Below are 19,906 nucleotides of genomic sequence, written 5' to 3'. Positions count from 1 at the left end.
TAGAAGTACAGATTACACCGGGTCAGATCCATAGAAGTACAGATTACACAGGGTCAGATCCATAGAAGAACAGATTACACAGGGTCAGATCCATAGAAGTACAGATTACACAGAGTCAGATCCATAGAAGTACAGATTACACAGGGTCAGATCCATAGAAATACAGATTACACAGGGTCAGATCCATAGAAGTACAGATTACACAGGGTCAGATCCATAGAAATACAGATTACACCGGGTCAGATCCATAGAAGTACAGATTACACAGGGTCAGATCCATAGAAGTACAGATTACACAGGGTCAGATCCATAGAAGTACAGATTACACAGGGTCAGATCCATAGAAGTACAGATTACACAGGGTCAGATCCATAGAAGTACAGATTACACAGGGTCAGCTCCATAGAAGTACAGATTACACAGGGGCAGATCCATAGAGGTACAGATTACACAAGGTCAGATCCATAGAAGTACAGATTACACAGGGTCAGATCCATAGAAGTACAGATTACACAGGGTCAGCTCCATAGAAGTACAGATTACACAGGGGCAGATCCATAGAAGTACAGATTACACAAGGTCAGATCCATAGAAGTACATATTACACAGGGTCAGATCCATAGAAGTACAGATTACACAGGGTCAGATCGAGAAGTACATATTATAGCACATTTAATTGAATTAGGATCTCTGTAGTCAGACTCACCTCCCAGACCAGAGTCTAATAACCTGGGAATACACTGAATACCCAGATACAACCAGGGTTTCTAGTCAGGCTTCTACATCTGCATTGCTTTCTGTTTGGGGTCTGAGGCTGGGTTTCTGTATAAGCAGTTGGTGACATCTACTGATGTAAAAAGGGCTTTATAGATACATTTGATTGATTTGGTAGTTTGGTTCAATTCCTATTTTTGGTTAGAGTACCACCAAGTACATTTTGCTCTGCCCGGAGTAGCCCTGAAGTACCAAGTAGGCCAAGTAGCCCTGAAGTACCCTCTCATGTAAGCCTATGGTCTCATGAGTCTTCCCAAGTATCCCCGGTGGACCAAGTAGCCCTGGTGGACCAAGTATCCCCGGTGGACCAAGTAGCCCTGGTGGACAGGCCAAGTAGCCCCGGTGGACAGGCCATGTAGCCCCGGTGGACAGGCCAAGTAGACCCGGTGGACAGGCCAAGTAGCCCCGGTGGACAGGCCAAGTAGACCCGGTGGACAGGCCAAGTAGACCCGGTGGACAGGCCAAGTAGCCCCAGTGGACAGGCCAGGTAGCCCCGGTGGACAGGCCAAGTAGTCCCGGGGGACAGGCCAAGTAGCCCAGGTGGACAGGCCAACTAGCCCCGGTGGACCAAGTAGCCCAGGTGGACAGGCCAAGTAGCCCCGGTGGACCAAGTAGCCCTAGGGGTCCTAATACCCCTGAATGAGAACCACTGTCCTATTATAGTACCATGTAGAATGTCTGTCTGGTAGACTGACCTGGTCTGGTGATGAAGTCACAGTGTCTCAGCCCTGCGATCTCCATCCTCTTGAGGAAGAGGATGGTGAAGGTGAGGTTGGTGTCCAGGATCTGAGGGGATGTCTCTACGGGGAGTACTCTCTCCTCAGGGTACAGGCAGAAACACTTCCCTGGACAAACACAGACAACTCAATCAAACAAACAAACAAAGGGGTTTTCTTTATTTGTACTATTTTCTACATCATAGAATAATAGTGAAGACATCAAAACTATGAAATAACACATATGGAATCATGTAGTAACCAACAAAGTGTTAAACAAATACAAATAGATTTATTTGAGTTTCTTCAAAGTAGCCACCCTTTGCCTTGATGACAGCTTTGCACACTCTTGGCATTCTCTCAACCAGCTTCATGAGGTAGTCACCTGGAATGCATTTCAATTAACAGGTGTGCCTTGTTAATTTGTGGAATTTATTTCCTTCTTAATGTGTTTGAGCCAATCAGTTGTGTTGTGACAAGGTAGGGGTGGTATACAGAAGATATCCCTATTTGGTAAAAGACCAAGTCCATATTATGGCAAGAACAGCTCAAATGAGCAAAGACGGGGGGGTCCAGTCAGCTGCTTCCTGATATCAGTACCTGTCGGTCCAGTCAGCTGCTTCCTGATATCAGTACCTGTCGGTCCAGTCAGCTGCTTCCTGATATCAGTACCTGTCTGTCCAGTCAGCTGCTTCCTGATATCAGTACCTGTCGGTCCAGTCATCTGCTTCCTGACATCCGTACCTGTCGGTCCAGTCATCTGCTTCCTGACATCCGTACCTGTCGGTCCAGTCAGCTGCTTCCTGATATCAGTACCTGTCGGTCCAGTCAGCTGCTTCCTGATATCAGTACCTGTCGGTCCAGTCAGCTGCTTCCTGATATCAGTACCTGTTGGTCCAGTCAGCTGCTTCCTGATATCAGTACCTGTCGGTCCAGTCAGCTGCTTCCTGATATCAGTACCTGTCGGTCCAGTCAGCTGCTTCCTGATATCAGTACCTATCGGTCCAGTCAGCTGCTTCCTGATATCAGTACCTGTCGGTCCAGTCAGCTGCTTCCTGATATCAGTACCTATCGGTCCAGTCAGCTGCTTCCTGATATCAGTACCTGTCGGTCCAGGATGTCAGTACCTGTCGGTCCAGTCAGCTGCTTCCTGATATCAGTACCTGTCGGTCCAGTCAGCTGCTTCCTGATATCTGCCTGGTATCTGCTGATGGATCGTAGTACTTCAGAGTTGGCCCTTATCCTGGGATGATACACCTGGTTGAAATAATACACATTTAACCATAGAAAGACCTATTATAACTATTTAATAACGTCATGAATTAACTCATTTAATGGGATATCTATGGTCAGAGCCTTGGCCTACATGTATAAACTAACATGCAATGCTTGTTTTATGGGGGTTAAACTCACATATCTTTTCTCCAGTCCTACGTCGATGACAAAGTTAACAGAGTCCACAGCCCAGAACATGTCCTCTCCCTGGCTTGTGGAGAGGAAAACCAACCGGCACCTGGTCGTAACGGTTCCCCTACTCCCCATCCCCTCCCCCAGGAGAGAGGTTGGCCGACCCTGCCCAGGGCACAAGACCACGGGCACCAGCTCCCCAAGGTCTGCCCCCAGTCTGGTTCCCTCTCTCTGGAGGATAGCACGGGCACAGACAACCTCCTGTGGGAGGGTTCAACACAGAGTGAGAAGTGTTGACAGCACCATACGACTAGTCCCGTGTGGCTACTGGCTAGCAACGCCCCCAAGGTCATGGGTTCACTTCCTGCAGGGATCACATGTCTAAAACCTGTACAGCTCTGAGGATAATAGTGTCTTCTACTTCACCACTACACCCTAGAACCTCTACTTGACCACTACACCCTAGATCTTCTACTTGACCACTACACCCTAGATCTTCTACTTGGCCACTACACCCTAGATCTGCTACTTGACCACTACACCCAAGATCTGCTACTTGACCACTACACCCTAGATCTGCTACTTGACCACTACACCCTAGATCTTCTACTTGACCACTACACCCTAGATCTTCTACTTGACCACTACACCCTAGATCCTCTACTTGACCACTAAACCCTAGATCTGCTACTTGACCACTAAACCCTAGATCTGCTACTTGACCACTAAACCCTAGATCTTCTACTTGACCACTACACCCTAGATCTTCTACTTGACCCCAGGCTGGATGGTTCAACGCGAGGGGAAGACAGGGCGTATCATGTCATAAATAGTTAACACGTTTTGCTCGCAGACCCATCAATAGAAAAAGGCCTGGACCACACACATATGGTCCAGGACAACAAGGCCTTTCACAACGCTTTGTCATTCCAACAGACCACTAGGCTAGACCACTAGGCAGACCACTAGGCAGACCACTAGGCTAGACCACTAGGCAGACCACTAGGCTAGACCACTAGGCAGACCACTAGGCAGACCACTAGGCAGACCACTAGACCACTTGGCAGACCACTAGGCTAGACCACTAGGCAGACCACTAGACAGACTACTAGGCAGACCACTAGGCAGACCACTAGGCAGACCACTAGACCGACCACTAGGCAGACCACTAGGCAGACCACTAGGCAGACCACTAGACCACTAGGCCACTAGGCAGACCACTAGGCAGACCACTAGGCCACTAGGCAGACCACTAGACCACTAGGCAGACCACTAGGCAGACCACTAGGCCATAAGGCAGACCACTAGACCACTAGGCAGACCACTAGGCAGACCACTAGGCCACTAGGCAGACCACTAGACCACTAGGCAGACCACTAGGCAGACCACTAGGCCACTAGGCAGACCACTAGACCACTAGGCAGACCACTAGGCAGACCACTAGACCACTAGGCAGACCACTAGACCACTAGGCAGACCACTAGGCAGACCACTAGGCAGACCACTAGGCCACTAGGCAGACCACTAGGCAGACCACTAGGCAGACCACTAGGCAGACCACTAGACAGACCACTAGGCAGACCACTAGACAGACCACTAGACAGACCACTAGGCAGACCACTAGACAGACCACTAGGCAGACCACTAGACCACTAGGCAGACCACTAGGCAGACCACTAGGCAGACCACTAGGCAGACCACTAGACCACTAGGCAGACCACTAGGCAGACCACTAGACCATCACAGTCAAACACACGGAAGCAAATAAAAGCAAAGGCAGACGAGACAGGGGACGAGACGGGGGACGAGACAGCGGACGAGACGGCAGACAGTGGCAGACGAGACGGGGGACGAGACGGCAGATGAGACGGCAGACGAGACGGGGGACGAGACGGGGGACGGACAGGGGACGAGACGGGGGACAGTGGCAGACGAGACAGGGGACGAGACGGGACGAGATGGGGGACGAGACGGCAGACAGTGGCAGACGAGACGGGGGACGAGACGGGGGTGGAGACGGCGGACGAGACAGCGGACGAGACGGCAGACAGTGGCAGACGAGACGGGGGACGAGACGGCAGATGAGACGGCAGACGAGACGGCAGACGAGACGGGGGACGAGACGGCAGATGAGACGGCAGATGAGACGGGGGGAAATCATCTGGAATGTTGCTTTGCCATCTAAACTTAATTAAGACGAGTCACACCACACATGATGAAAAAAGATAACATTGTGAGAGAGATTCTGCTTAAAGACAGAGGTCCTACTTCAGGACAGACCTGCTTAAGGACAGAGCTGCTTAAGGGCAGACCTGCTTAAGGACAGAGCTTCTACTTAAGGACAGAGAGAGCTATGGCATGCCATCATTCAGTACATAGCACCAACAAAAACAAGCAATCGAATTACGGACAAATACTGTACCATCATCACTGTTGAACTGTGTAAATGATCTCACCTGAGCTGAGGCCAAGAACAGCACCACATCTCCCTCCTCCTTGGTACGGTGAATCTCCAGTACCAGTCTCAGAGCAGAGTAGAAGTAGTCTTTACTACTACAGTTACTGTAGACCACCTCAGCTGGACAGAGGGCTTCCAGACTGACCACAGGGACGTTACTACCTGTAACGGCAGTGAACTGTCAGTCCGGTCCGTGTTATCACAGAATTCCGTTCCATGTTTTACTCATGTTCTAATTGAGCTACGGAGGTTAGTGATCAACGAAGTATCCTCACAGTGCTTTCAGTAAAGATCAATGATATCAGACCTCCATTCTTATAATGATCTGATAAACACAACAATGGGGACGATGTGTTATTCCACCTGGGTTGTTACAAAGAGCATCGTTTCCCATTCAAAAATCAATCAATGAATGAACGTATAGGAGGGTCTTTCCACTACCGTAGTGGGCCAGGAGCCTGTCTGTCATGGAGGACACAGTCAGGATCACCACCCTCAGGTCTGGTCTATGGACCAGGATGTCCTGTACAATCACAACAACAATACACTTTATTGACATGCAACAAACTGCTGTTACTAAGAATTTAACTTGAGCACAAAGAACGTACAAAAAAAAAAAAAAACATCAATCAGATTAACAGAGGTGTGTTCTCTCTCTCTCTCTGTATCTCTCTCTCTCTCTCTCTCTGTCTCTCTCTCTCTCTCTCTCTCTCTCTCTCTCTCTCTCTCTCTGTATCTCTCTCTCTCTCTCTCTCTCTCTCTGTATCTCTCTCTCTCTCTCTCTCTCTCTCTGTCTCTCTCTCTCTCTCTGTCTCTCTCTCTGTATCTCTCTCTCTCTCTCTCTCTCTCTCTCTCTGTATCTCTCTCTCTCTCTCTCTCTGTCTCTCTCTCTCTCTCTGTCTCTCTCTCTCTCTCTCTCTCTCTGTATCTCTCTCTCTCTCTCTTCTCTGTATCTCTCTCTCTTCTCTGTATCTCTCTCTCTCTCTCTTCTCTGTATCTCTCTCTCTCTCTCTTCTCTCTCTCTGTATCTCTCTCTCTCTCTCTCTGTGTATCTCTCTCTCTCTCTCTTCTCTGTATCTCTCTCTCTCTCTCTTCTCTCTCTCTCTCTCTTCTCTCTCTCCCTCTTCTCTCTCTCTGTATCTCTCTCTGTATCTCTCTCTCTCTCTCTTCTCTGTATCTCTCTCTCTCTCTTCTCTCTCTCTCTCTTCTCTCTCTTCTCTCTCTCTCCCTCTCTCTCTCTCCCTCTCTCTTCTCTCTCTCTTCTCTCTCTCTGTCTCTCTCTCTCTCCCTCGCTCTCTGTCTCTCGCTCTCTCTTCTCTCTCTCTCTCTCTCTCTGTCTCTCTCTCTCCCTCTCTCTCTGTTTCCCTCTCTGTTTCCCCCTCCCTCTTCTCTCTCTCTCCCTCGCTCTCTGTCTCTCGCTCTCTCTGTCTCTCTCTCTCTCCCTCTCTCTCTGTTTCCCTCTCTGTTTCCCCCTCCCTCTTCTCTCTCTCTCTCTGTTTCCTTCTCTTTCTCTCTCTCTCTCTCTCTCTCTCTCTCCCTCTCTCTTCTCTCTCTCTTCTCTCTCTGTCTCTCTCTCTCTCCCTCGCTCTCTGTCTCTTGCTCTCTCTTCTCTCTCTGTCTCTCTCTCCCTCTCTCTCTGTTTCCCTCTGTTTCCCCCTCCCTCTTCTCTCTCTCTCTCTGTTTCTCTCTCTCTCTCTCTGTCTCTCTCTCTCTCTAATCCAACAGATACTATTAAGCTGAATGCCTTTGTATTTGTGTCGACCACTTTTAAAGAGAGAGAGAGAAAGGTCACACAAGGTAATGCCCACCATACCTGGAGCAGTCCCAGCAGTATGTCTGTGCTGACGGTTCTCTCATGAGCCTGGTCGATGACGATGGCCCCATAGTGCTCCAACATGGGGTCAGACATCATCTCCCTCAGTAGCAGGGCATCTGTACAGAACCTGGAGTGGACCAGAACTGAGTTAACTAATGATGCAGATAGAACCAATGTCTTTTAATGCACTCAATGCCGGTACGGAGCGTAGAGACCAGAAGTGAGTGCCGATATACACCATATATACAAAAGTATGTGGACACCCCTTCAAATTAGTGGATTAGGCTATTTCAGCCACACCCGTTTCTGACAGGTGTATAAAATCGAGTACACAGCCATGCAATCTCCATAGACAAACATTGGCAGTAGAATGGCCTGTACTGAAGAGCTCAGTGACTTTCAACGTGGCACCGTCACAGGATGCCATCTTTCCAACAAATCAGTTTGTCAAATTTCTGCCCTGCTTGAGCTGCTCCAGTCAACTGTAAAAGCTGTTATTGTGAAATGGAAACATGTAGGAGCAACAACGGCTCAGCCCTGAAGTGGTAGGCCACACAAGCTGACAGAACGGGACACCCGAGTGCTGAAGCGTGTAGAGCATAAAAAAGTTCTGTCCTCGGTTTCATCCCTCACTATCGAGTTCCAAACTGCCTCTGGAAGCAACTTCAGCACAACAACTGTTAGTCTGGAGCTTCATGAAATGCGCAATGCCAAGCCTAAGAGCAACGCCAAGCGTTGGCTGGAGTTCTTGTAAAGCTCACAGCCATTGGACTATGGAGCAGTGGAAACGTGTTCTCTGTAGTGATGAATCCCGCTTCACCATCTGGCTGTCTGATGACGGACAAATCTGGGTTTATGGATGCCAAGGGAACGCTACCTGCCTGAATGCATAGTGCCAACTGTAAAGTTTGGTGGATGAGGAATAATGGTCTGGGGCTGTTTTTCGAAGTTTGGGCCCCTTAGTTCCAATGAAGGGAAATCTTAATGCCACAGTATACAATGACATTCTAGACGATTCTGTTCTTCCAACTTTGTGGCAACAGTTTGGGGAAGGCCCTTTCCTGTTTCAGAATGACAATTCACAAAGCTAGGTCCATAGAGAAATGGTTTGTCAAGATTGGTGCGGAAGAACTTGACTGGCCTGCAGAGAGCCCTGACCTCAACCCCATTGAACACCTTTAGGATGACTTGGAATACCGACTGCTAGCCAGGCCAAATCGCCCAACATCAGTGCCCCTGACCTCACTAATGCTCTTGTGGCTGAATGGAAGTCAGTCCCAGCAGCACTGTTCCAACATCTAGTGGAAAGCCTTCCCAGAAGAGTGGAGGCTGTTCTAGCAGCAATGTTCCTACATCTAGTGGAAAGCCTTCCCAGAAGAGTGGAGGCTGTTATAGCAGCAATGTTCCAACATCTAGTGGAAAGCCTTCCCAGAAGAGTGGAGGCTGTTATAGCAGCAAAGGGGAACCAACTCCATATTAATGCCAATGAATTTGTAATGAGATGTTGGGACAAGCAGGTGTCCACCTTATTTTGGTCATGTGGTGTACATACTATCATGCTACTTAGATGTTTTGTCTATGGATGCTAGTATGGTTATTGAGACATACTCTTCAACCACACCTGTACAGTACAGGACGACCAGAGATCTGAGTTAACTAATGTCATGGTTTTTATTTATTTAAAAAAAATTGTACCCCTTTTTCTCCCCAATTTTGAAGTATCCAATTGGTAGTTACAGTCTTACCTCATCGCTGCAACTCTCGTACGGACTCGGGAGAGGCGAAGGTCGAAAGCCGTGTGTCCCAACCAAGCCGCACTGCTTCTTGACACAACACACGCTTAACATGGAAGCCAGCCGCACCAATGTGTCGGAGGAAACACCGAACACCTGGTGACCGTGTCAACGTGCACTGTGCCCAGTCCGCCACAGGAGTCGCTAATGCGCGATGGGACATGGACATCACTGCCGGCTAAACCCTCCCGTAACCCGGACGACGCTGGGCCAATTGTGCGCCGCCCCATGGGCCTCGCGGTCACAGCCGGCTGTGACAGAGCCTGGACTCGAACCCAGAATCTCTAGTGGAACAGCAAGCACCGCGATGTGTCTGTGTGTATGTCTGTGTGTATGTCTGTGTGTATGTCTGTGTGTCTGTGTGTGTGTGTGTGTGTGTGTGTGTGTGTGTGTGTGTGTGTGTGTGTGTGTGTGTGTGTGTGTGTATTAGAACCAGACCTGAGCACAGTGTCAGTAGAACAGCAGGTCTCCAGGGGGATGGTGTAGCCCACTTCATGTCCAATGTTGACGTCCATCTCATCGGCCACCCTGAGGGCCAGGCCCACCGCCTGCTGTGAGTGGATCTGGGTAGACACAGCCACGCCGTGCTGGTACTGGGCCGACAGGCAGAACTCTGCACACCACTGGGGGATCTGGGAGATGGGATACATTTTAGTTGATCATGTAGAAATTCAATTTCGAACCATTTCAGACCCACCTTATCAAAGGGTATTCATCCATCCAATCATTATCTAGTTAATCAACCAGAGTGACCTGACTCAAACAGGATTAACAATATGAATCAACCAGAGTGACCTGACTCAAACAGGTTTAACAATATTAATCAACCAGAGTGACCTGACTAGAGTGACCTGACTCAAACAGGTTTAACAATATGAATCAACCAGAGTGACCTGACTAGAGTGACCTGACTCAAACAGGATTAACAATATGAATCAACCAGTGACCTGACTATAGTGACCTGACTCAAACAGGATTAACAATATGAATCAACCAGAGTGACCTGACTAGAGTGACCTGACTCAAACAGGATTAACAATATGAATCAACCAGAGTGACCTGACTAGAGTGACCTGACTAGAGTGACCTGACTAGAGTGACCTGACTAGAGTGACCTGACTCAAACAGGATTAACAATATGAATCAACCAGTGACCTGACTAGAGTGACCTGACTCAAACAGGATTAACAATATGAATCAACCAGAGTGACCTGACTAGAGTGACCTGACTAGAGTGACCTGACTAGAGTGACCTGACTAGAGTGACCTGACTCAAACAGGATTAACAATATGAATCAACCAGAGTGACCTGACTAGAGTGACCTGACTCAAACAGGATTAACAATATGAATCAACCAGAGTGACCTGACTAGAGTGACCTGACTAGAGTGACCTGACTAGAGTGACCTGACTCAAACAGGATTAACAATATTAATCCTAATTTCTAAAGTCATTAATAGAACGGACAGAGAATTATAAAACATAATAATATTAACATTGTCGGACAACACGGAGTCGGTGTCTACCACAACATGGAGTCGGTGTCGACCACAACATGGAGTCGGTGTCGACCACAACAGGGAGTCGGTGTCGACCACAACACGGAGTCGGTGTCGACCACAACACGGAGGCGGTGTCTACCACAACACGGAGCCGGTGTCGACCACAACATGGAGTCGGTGTCAACCACAACAGGGAGCCGGTGTCGACCACAACATGGAGCCGGTGTCGACCACAACAGGGAGCCGGTGTCGACCACAACAGGGAGCCGGTGTCGACCACAACATGGAGCCGGTGTCGACCACAACATGGAGCCAGTGTCGATCACAACAGGGAGCCGGTGTCGACCACAACAGGGACGGAGCCGGTGTCGACCACAACACGGAGCCGGTGTCGACCACAACACGGAGACGGTGTCGACCACAACACGGAGCCGGTGTCGACTACAACAGGGAGTCGGTGTCGACCACAACAGGGACGGAGCCGGTGTCGACCACAACACGGGGTCGGTGTCGACCACAACATGGAGTCAGTGTCGACCACAACATGGAGTCGGTGTTGACCACAACAGGGAGCCGGTGTCGACCACAACACGGAGTCGGTGTCGACCACAACACGGAGGCGGTGTCTACCACAACACGGAGCCGGTGTCGACCACAACAGGGAGCCGGTGTCGACCACAACATGGAGCCGGTGTCGACCACAAAAGGGAGCCGGTGTCGACCACAACAGGGAGCCGGTGTCGACCACAACATGGAGCCGGTGTCGACCACAACACGGAGGCGGTGTCTACCACAACACGGAGCCGGTGTCGACCACAACATGGAGTCGGTGTCAACCACAACAGGGACGGAGCCGGTGTCGACCACAACATGGAGCCGGTGTCGACCACAACAGGGAGCCGGTGTCGACCACAACAGGGAGCCGGTGTCGACCACAACAGGGAGTCGGTGTCGACCACAACATGGAGCCGGTGTCGATCACAACAGGGAGCCGGTGTCGACCACAACACGGAGTCGGTGTCGACCACAACACGGAGGCGGTGTCTACCACAACAGGGAGCCGGTGTCGACCACAACAGGGAGCGGTGTCGACCACAACAGGGAGCCGGTGTCGACCACAACATGGAGCCGGTGTCGACCACAACAGGGAGCCGGTGTCGACCACAACATGGAGCCGGTGTCGACCACAACAGGGAGCCGGTGTCGACCACAACAGGGAGCCGGTGTCGACCACAACATGGAGCTGGTGTCGACCACAACATGGAGCCAGTGTCGATCACAACAGGGAGCCGGTGTCGACCACAACAGGGACGGAGCCGGTGTCGACCACAACACGGAGCCGGTGTCGACCACAACACGGAGACGGTGTCGACCACAACACGGAGCCGGGTGTCGACCACAACAGGGAGTCGGTGTCGACCACAACAGGGACGGAGCCGGTGTCGACCACAACATGGAGCCGGTGTCGACCACAACACGGAGTCGGTGTCGACCACAACACGGAGTCGGTGTCGACCACAACACGGAGTCGGTGTCGACCACAACACAGAGCCGGTGTCGACCACAACAGGGAGTCGGTGTCGACCACAACAAGGAGCCGGTGTCGACCACAACACAGAGCCGGTGTCGACCACAACAGGGAGTCGGTTTTGACCACAACATGGAGTCGGTGTCGACCACAACATGGAGTCGGTGTCGACCACAACATGGAGTCGGTGTTGACCACAACAGGGAGCCGGTGTCGACCACAACACGGAGTCGGTGTCGACCACAACACGGAGGCGGTGTCTACCACAACACGGAGCCGGTGTCGACCACAACAGGGAGCCGGTGTCGACCACAACATGGAGCCGGTGTCGACCACAACAGGGAGCCGGTGTCGACCACAACAGGGAGCCGGTGTCGACCACAACATGGAGCCGGTGTCGACCACAACACGGAGGCGGTGTCTACCACAACACGGAGCCGGTGTCGACCACAACATGGAGTCGGTGTCAACCACAACAGGGACGGAGCCGGTGTCAACCACAACAGGGAGCCGGTGTCGACCACAACAGGGAGCCGGTGTCGACCACAACATGGAGCCGGTGTCGACCACAACATGGAGCCGGTGTCGACCACAACAGGGAGCCGGTGTCGACCACAACATGGAGCCGGTGTCGACCACAACATGGAGCCAGTGTCGATCACAACAGGGAGCCGGTGTCGACCACAACAGGGACGGAGCCGGTGTCGACCACAACACGGAGCCGGTGTCGACCACAACACAGAGACGGTGTCGACCACAACACGGAGCCGGTGTCGACCACAACAGGGAGTCGGTGTCGACCACAACAGGGACGGAGCCGGTGTCGACCACAACATGGAGCCGGTGTCGACCACAACACAGAGTCGGTGTCGACCACAACACGGAGTCGGTGTCGACCACAACACGGAGTCGGTGTCGACCACAACACAGAGCCGGTGTCGACCACAACAGGGAGTCGGTGTCGACCACAACAAGGAGCCGGTGTCGACCACAACACAGAGCCGGTGTCGACCACAACAGGGAGCCGGTGTCGACCACAACAAGGAGCCGGTGTCGACCACAACACAGAGCCGGTGTCGACCACAACACGGAGTCGGTGTCGACCACAACACGGGGTCGGTGTCGACCACAACACGGAGTCGGTGTCGACCACAACACGGAGTCGGTGTCGACCACAACACGGAGCCGGTGTCGACCACAACAGGGAGTCGGTGTCGACCACAACAAGGAGCCGGTGTCGACCACAACACAGAGCCGGTGTCGACCACAACAGGGAGCCGGTGTCGACCACAACAAGGAGCCGGTGTCGACCACAACACAGAGCCGGTGTCGACCACAACACGGAGTCGGTGTCGACCACAACACGGGGTCGGTGTCGACCACAACATGGAGTCAGTGTCGACCACAACATGGAGTCGGTGTTGACCACAACAGGGAGCCGGTGTCGACCACAACAAGGAGCCGGTGTCGACCACAACACAGAGCCGGTGTCGACCACAACAGGGAGTCGGTGTCGACCACAACAAGGAGCCGGTGTCGACCACAACAGGGAGCCGGTGTCGACCAAAACAGGGACGGAGTCGGTGTCGACCACAACAGGGACGGAGCCGGTGTCGACCACAACACAGAGCCGGTGTCGACCACAACAGGGAGTCGGTGTCGACCACAACAGGGAGTCGGTGTCGACCACAACATGGAGTCGGTGTCGACCACAACACGGAGCCGGTGTCGACCACAACACAGAACCGGTGTCGACCACAACAGGGACGGAGCCGGTGTCGACCACAACACGGAGCCGGTGTCGACCACAACACGGAAACGGTGTCGACCACAACACGGAGCCGGTGTCGACCACAACAGGGAGTCGGTGTCGACCACAACACGGAGTCGGTGTCGACCACAACACGGAGCCGGTGTCGACCACAACACGGAGTCGGTGTCGACCACAACACGGAGTCGGTGTCGACCACAACACGGAGTCGGTGTCGACCACAACACGGAGTCGGTGTCGACCACAACACGGGGTCGGTGTCGACCACAACACGGGGTCGGTGTTGACCACAACATGGAGTCAGTGTCGACCACAACATGGAGTCGGTGTCGACCACAACAGGGAGCCGGTGTCGACCACAACAAGGAGCCGGTGTCGACCACAACAGGGAGCCTGTGTCGACCACAACAGGGAGCCGGTGTCGACCACAACAGGGACGGAGTCGGTGTCGACCACAACACGGACGGAGCCGGTGTCGACCACAACACGGACGGAGCCGGTGTCGACCACAACAGGGAGCCGGTGTCGACCACAACAGGGACGGAGTCGGTGTCGACCATAACACGGACGGAGCCGGTGTCGACCACAACACGGACGGAGCCGGTGTCGACCACAACAGGGAGTCGGTGTCGACCACAACAGGGAGTCGGTGTCGACCACAACAGGGAGTCGGTGTCGACCACAACACGGAGTCGGTGTCGACCACAACACGGAGCCGGTGTCGACCACAACACAGAGCCGGTGTCGACCACAACACAGAGCCGGTGTCGACCACAACACAGAGCCGGTGTCGACCACAACACAGAGCCGGTGTCGACCACAACACGGAGCCGGTGTCGACCACAACAGGGAGCCGGTGTCGACCACAACATGGAGCCGATGTCGACCACAACATGGAGCCGGTGTCGACCACAACATGGAGCCGGTGTCGACCACAACAGGGAGCCGGTGTCGACCACAACAGGGAGCCGGTGTCGACCACAACACGGAGCCAATGACACACTAGTGACAAGGACCAGCTCCTACTAATTGTATTGTGCTAAACTGCTGTGGCAGCAAGTGACAGCTCCAGAGGATTAGTGCCTAACAGCTGGAGGCCAGAGGGAGGGAGGGGGAGAGAGAGGGGAGGGAGGGGGGAGAGGGGAGGGGAGGGAGAGAGGGGAGGGAGAGAGGGGAGGGAGAGGGGGAGAGAGAGGGGAGGGAGGGGAGGGAGAGGAGAGGAGAGGAGAGGGGAGGGAGAGAGAGAGAGGGGGCAGGGAGGGGAGGGGAGGGGAGAGACAGAGAGGGGAGGGAGAGAGAGAGAGGGGGAGGGAGGGGAGAGAGAGAGAGGGGGGAGGGGGGAGAGAGAGAGAGAGAGGGGAGGGAGGGAGGGGAGAGAGGGGAGGGAGGGGAGGAAGGGAGGGCCTTAAGACCCATGTTATTCAGGGAGAATTCACAGTTAGCTTCACACTGTCACTCAATTCAATTCAATTCAATACAAGGGGCTTTATTGGCATGGGAAACATATGTTAACATTACGTTGCCAAAGCAAGTGAGGAAGACAACAAAAGTGAAATAAACAATAAAAATTAACAGTAAATATTACACACACAGAAGTTCCAAAAGAATAAAGACATTTCAAATATTCAGTGTTGTAACGATGTACAAATAGTTAAAGTACAAAAGGGAAAATAAATAAACATAAATATGGGTTGTATTTACAATGGTGTTTGTTCTTCACTAGTTGACCTTTTCTTGTGGCAACAGGTACTAGAATGCCTTACCTCTCTAATCTTACTACATTTGCACACACTGCATATAGATATTTCTATTGTGTTATTGACTGTATGTTTGTTTATTCCATGTGTAACTCTGTGTTGTTGTATGTGTCGCACTGCTTTGCTTTATCTTGGCCAGGTCACAGTTGTAAATGAGAACTTGTTCTCAACTGCCCTACCTGGTTAAATAAAGGTGAAATTAATTAATTAATTAAAAACACATCACAAATCCTACTGCTGTGATTGGTCACTCTGGTATTTCACCCAGTAGATATGGAAGTTTATCAAAATCGGGTTTGTTTTCGAATTCTTTATGGATCTGTGTAATCTGAGGGAAACATGTCTCTCTAATATGGTCATACATTTGGCAGGAGGTTAGGAAGTGCAGCTCAGTTTCCACCTCATTTTGTGGGCAGTGAGCACATAGCCTGTCTTCTCTTGAGAGCCATGTCTGCCTACGACGGCCTTTCTCAATAGCAAGGCTATGCTCACTGAGTCTGTACATAGTCAAAGCTTTCCTTAATTTTGGGTCAGTCACAGTGGTCAGGTATTCTGCCGCTGTGTACTCTCTGTTTAGGGCCAAATAACATTCTAGTTTGCTCTGTTTTTTTGTTAATTCTTTCCAATGTGACAAGTAATTATCTTTCTGTTTTCTCATAATTTGTTTGGGTCTAATTATGTTGCTGTCCTGGGGCTCTGTGGGGTCTGTTTGTGTTTGTGAACAGAGCCCCAGGACCAGCTTGCTTAGGGGACTCTTCTCCAGGTTCATCTCTCTGTAGGTGATGGCTTTGCTATGGAAGGTTTGGGAATCCCTTCCTTTTAGGTGGTTGTAAGAATTTACCAGCTCTTTTCTGAATTTTAATGATTAGCGAGTATCGGCCTTATTCTGCTCTGCATGCATTATTTGGTGTTTTACGTTGTACACGGAGGATATTTTTGGCAGAATTCTGCATGCAGAGTCTCAATTTAGTGTTTGTCCCATGTTGTGAATTCTTGGTTGGTGAGCGAACCCCAGACCTCACAACCATAAAGGGCAATGAGTTCTATGACTGATTCAAGTATATTTATCCAGATGCTAATTGGTATGTCGAATTTTACGTTCCTTTTGATGGCATAAAATGCCCTTCTTGCCTTGAAGAAGAGCATTTCCAGACTCTTTGTCTGGCTCTGGGAATGTGACCGTGACACATTCAAAGCCATATCATCAATTTAGCCATAATCAGTGTCATTCGGCACCTAGGGACATTCCCTGTTTAGTACACAGGCAAAAAGAATGACAGCAATCCTTTCTGAAGTTTATACTTGTAGTTCTAGAATCTAATTGAATAGAATAGAATTTAGTTGAATAGAATAGAATCTAATTGAATAGAATAGAATCTAGTTGAATAGAATAGAATCTAATTGAATAGAATAGAATCGAATAGAATAGAATCTAGTTGAATAGAATAGAATCTAATTGAATAGAATAGAATATAATTTAATAGAATAGAATCTAATTGAATCTAATTGAACTATGTTTTTGGAAGCACTGCAGGAAAGAGATCCCATGGGACTCGCATCAACCTCCCGAGTGGCACAGCGGTCTAAGGCACTGCATATCAGTGGTAGAAGCGTCAATACAGACACTCTGGTTCGATTCCAGGCTGTATCACAACCGGCCGTGATTGGGAGTCACATAGGGCAGCGCACAATTGGGCCCAGCGTCGTCCGGGTTTGGCCGGTGTAGGCCGTCAACTGACTTGCCTAGTTAAATAAATGTTCAATTTCAAAAAAGAGTCTTCCAAGATACAATGGATTTTTGTTTAAAACATCTCTGGACCAAACAGAGACACAGCACAGTGCACAACCCCTGGAATGAATAGCCATATTCTCATAAACCATGTGCTCACACTTCTGCTTCGAAAACATCTAAATCAGATTACAGTGAGAGGGAGAGGCCATTCAATACTCACATCTGTTCCTAGACTCATTGGACAACTGGGTTAGGTTGGGGATATTAACGTCTAAATTGATGCATACGTGACTAATGGGAATTGGGGTATTTACAGGTATTTGGTCATGTTAAACCCATGAACTCAGTCATCATATGAAAGGAGTGGATTCTTAACCTGGATGCCTGTCTGCTTCTGCTCTCTGGCCATGGCTTCACAATAGCAATGGAGCAGGCAGAAGCACCAACAGATCTGAGGCCAGGCTAGAGGGATCAGGTCTGGGACCAGGCTAGAGAGATCAGATCTGGGACCAGGCTAGAGAGATCAGTTCTGGGACCAGGCTAGAGAGATCAGATCTGGGGCCAGGCTAGAGAGATCAGATCTGGGACCAGGCTAGAGAGATCAGATCTGGGACCAGGCTTGTGAGGTCAGATCTGGGACCAGGCTTGTGAGGTCAGATCTGGGACCAGGCCTAGTGAGATCAGATCTAGGACTAGGCTAGTGAGATCAGATCTGGGACCAGGCCTAGTGAGATCAGATCTGGGACCAGGGCTAGTGAGATCAGATCTGGGATCAAGCTAGGTGAGATCAGATCTGGCACCAGGCTAGTGAGATCAGATCTGGGACCAGGCTAGGGAGATCAAATCTGGGACCAGGCTGGAGAGATCAGATCTGGGACCAGGGATAGCGAGATCAGATCTGGGACCAGGGCTAGTGAGATCAGATTTGGGACCAGGGCTAGTGAGATCAGATCTGGGACCAGGCCTAGTGAGATCAGATCCAGGACCAGGCCTAGTGAGATCAGATCTGGGACCAGGGCTAGTGAGATCAGATCTGGGACCAGGCTAGTGAGATCAGATCTGGGACCAGGCCTAGTGAGATCAGATCTGGGACCAGGCTAGGGAGATCAAATCTGGGACCAGGCTGGAGAGATCAGATCTGGGACCAGGGATAGCGAGATCAGATCTGAGACCAGGGCTAGTGAGATCAGATCTGGGACCAGACCTAGTGAGATCAGATCTGGGACCAGGCCTAGTGAGATCAGATCTGGGACCAGACCTAGTGAGATCAGATCTGGGACCAGGGCTAGTGAGATCAGATCTGGGACCAGACCTAGTGAGATCAGATCTGGGACCAGGCCTAGTGAGATCAGATCTGGGACCAGACCTAGTGAGATCAGATCTGGGACCAGGGCTAGTGAGATCAGATCTGGGACCAGACCTAGTGAGATCAGATCTGGGACCAGACCTAGTGAGATCAGATCTGGGACCAGGCCTAGTGAGATCAGATCTGGGACCAGGGCTAGTGAGATCAGATCTGGGACCAGGACTAGTGAGATCAGATCTGGGACCAGACCTAGTGAGATCAGATCTGGGACCAGACCTAGTGAGATCAGATCTGGGACCAGACCTAGTGAGATCAGATCTGGGACCAGGCCTAGTGAGATCAGATCTGGGACCAGGCTGGAGAGATCAGATCTGGGTCCAGGGTTAGTAAGATCAGATCTGGGACCAGGACTAGTGAGATCAGATCTGGGACCAGGGCTAGTAAGATCAGATCTGGGACCAGGCCTAGTGAGATCAGATCTGGGACCAGGACTAGTGAGATCAGATCTGGGACCAGGCCTAGTGAGATCAGATCTGGGACCAGGCCTAGTGAGATCAGATCTGGGACCAGACCTAGTGAGATCAGATCTGGGACCAGGGCTAGTAAGATCAGATCTGGGACCAGACCTAGTGAGATCAGATCTGGGACCAGACCTAGTGAGATCAGATCTGGGACCAGGGCTAGTGAGATCAGATCTGGGACCAGGACTAGTGAGATCAGATCTGGGACCAGGCCTAGTGAGATCAGATCTGGGACCAGACCTAGTGAGATCAGATCTGGGACCAGGCCTAGTGAGATCAGATCTGGGACCAGGGCTAGTGAGATCAGATCTGGGACCAGACCTAGTGAGATCAGATCTGGGACCAGGGCTAGTGAGATCAGATCTGGGACCAGGCTAGTGAGATCAGATCTGGGACCAGGGTTAGTAAGATCAGATCTGGGACCAGGGCTAGTGAGATCAGATCTGGGACCAGGCCTAGTGAGATCAGATCTGGGACCAGGCCTAGTGAGATCAGATCTGGGACCAGACCTAGTGAGATCAGATCTGGGACCAGGGCTAGTGAGATCAGATCTGGCACCAGGGCTAGTGAGATCAGATCTGGGACCAGGCCTAGTGAGATCAGATCTGGGACCAGGGCTAGCGGATTCTGCTGTAAGTATCTGTATGTGCAGCTTCAGGGTCTAAGACATGGGAGTCTCTCTGTCCCAAATAGCATGATGTTCCCTGTGTAGCGCACTACTTTTGACCAGATCCTACAGGGTCCAGGACAACAGTAGCGCACTACGTAGGCGATAGGGTGCCATTTGGGACGAAACCACAGCTAATGGTATTAATATCAGGTTCC

General features: G+C 51.1%; 1 protein-coding gene across 2 annotated transcripts in view; it reads right to left on the bottom strand.

Annotated features, from left to right (window-relative positions):
- The window catches only part of LOC109883400 (putative pre-mRNA-splicing factor ATP-dependent RNA helicase DHX32), a 29,360-nt gene that overhangs the window by 8,164 nt on the left and 1,290 nt on the right, over positions 1-19,906 (bottom strand). For both annotated transcript variants that reach the window (XM_031815809.1, XM_031815808.1), the window contains exons 2-8: positions 9,403-9,596; positions 7,169-7,298; positions 5,797-5,878; positions 5,354-5,517; positions 2,904-3,158; positions 2,654-2,747; positions 1,470-1,619 (exon numbers count right to left, since the gene is read on the bottom strand). In XM_031815809.1, coding sequence (XP_031671669.1) covers positions 1,470-1,619; positions 2,654-2,747; positions 2,904-3,158; positions 5,354-5,517; positions 5,797-5,878; positions 7,169-7,298; positions 9,403-9,596 — 1,069 coding nt within the window. The remainder of the gene's footprint in view (positions 1-1,469; positions 1,620-2,653; positions 2,748-2,903; positions 3,159-5,353; positions 5,518-5,796; positions 5,879-7,168; positions 7,299-9,402; positions 9,597-19,906) is intronic.

Source organism: Oncorhynchus kisutch, unplaced genomic scaffold (genome assembly GCF_002021735.2).
Source record: "Oncorhynchus kisutch isolate 150728-3 unplaced genomic scaffold, Okis_V2 scaffold635, whole genome shotgun sequence".
Classification (NCBI taxonomy): Eukaryota; Metazoa; Chordata; class Actinopteri; order Salmoniformes; family Salmonidae; genus Oncorhynchus; species Oncorhynchus kisutch.
Note: the sequence above shows the minus strand (reverse complement) of the source record. Positions and strands in the feature narration are given on the sequence as shown.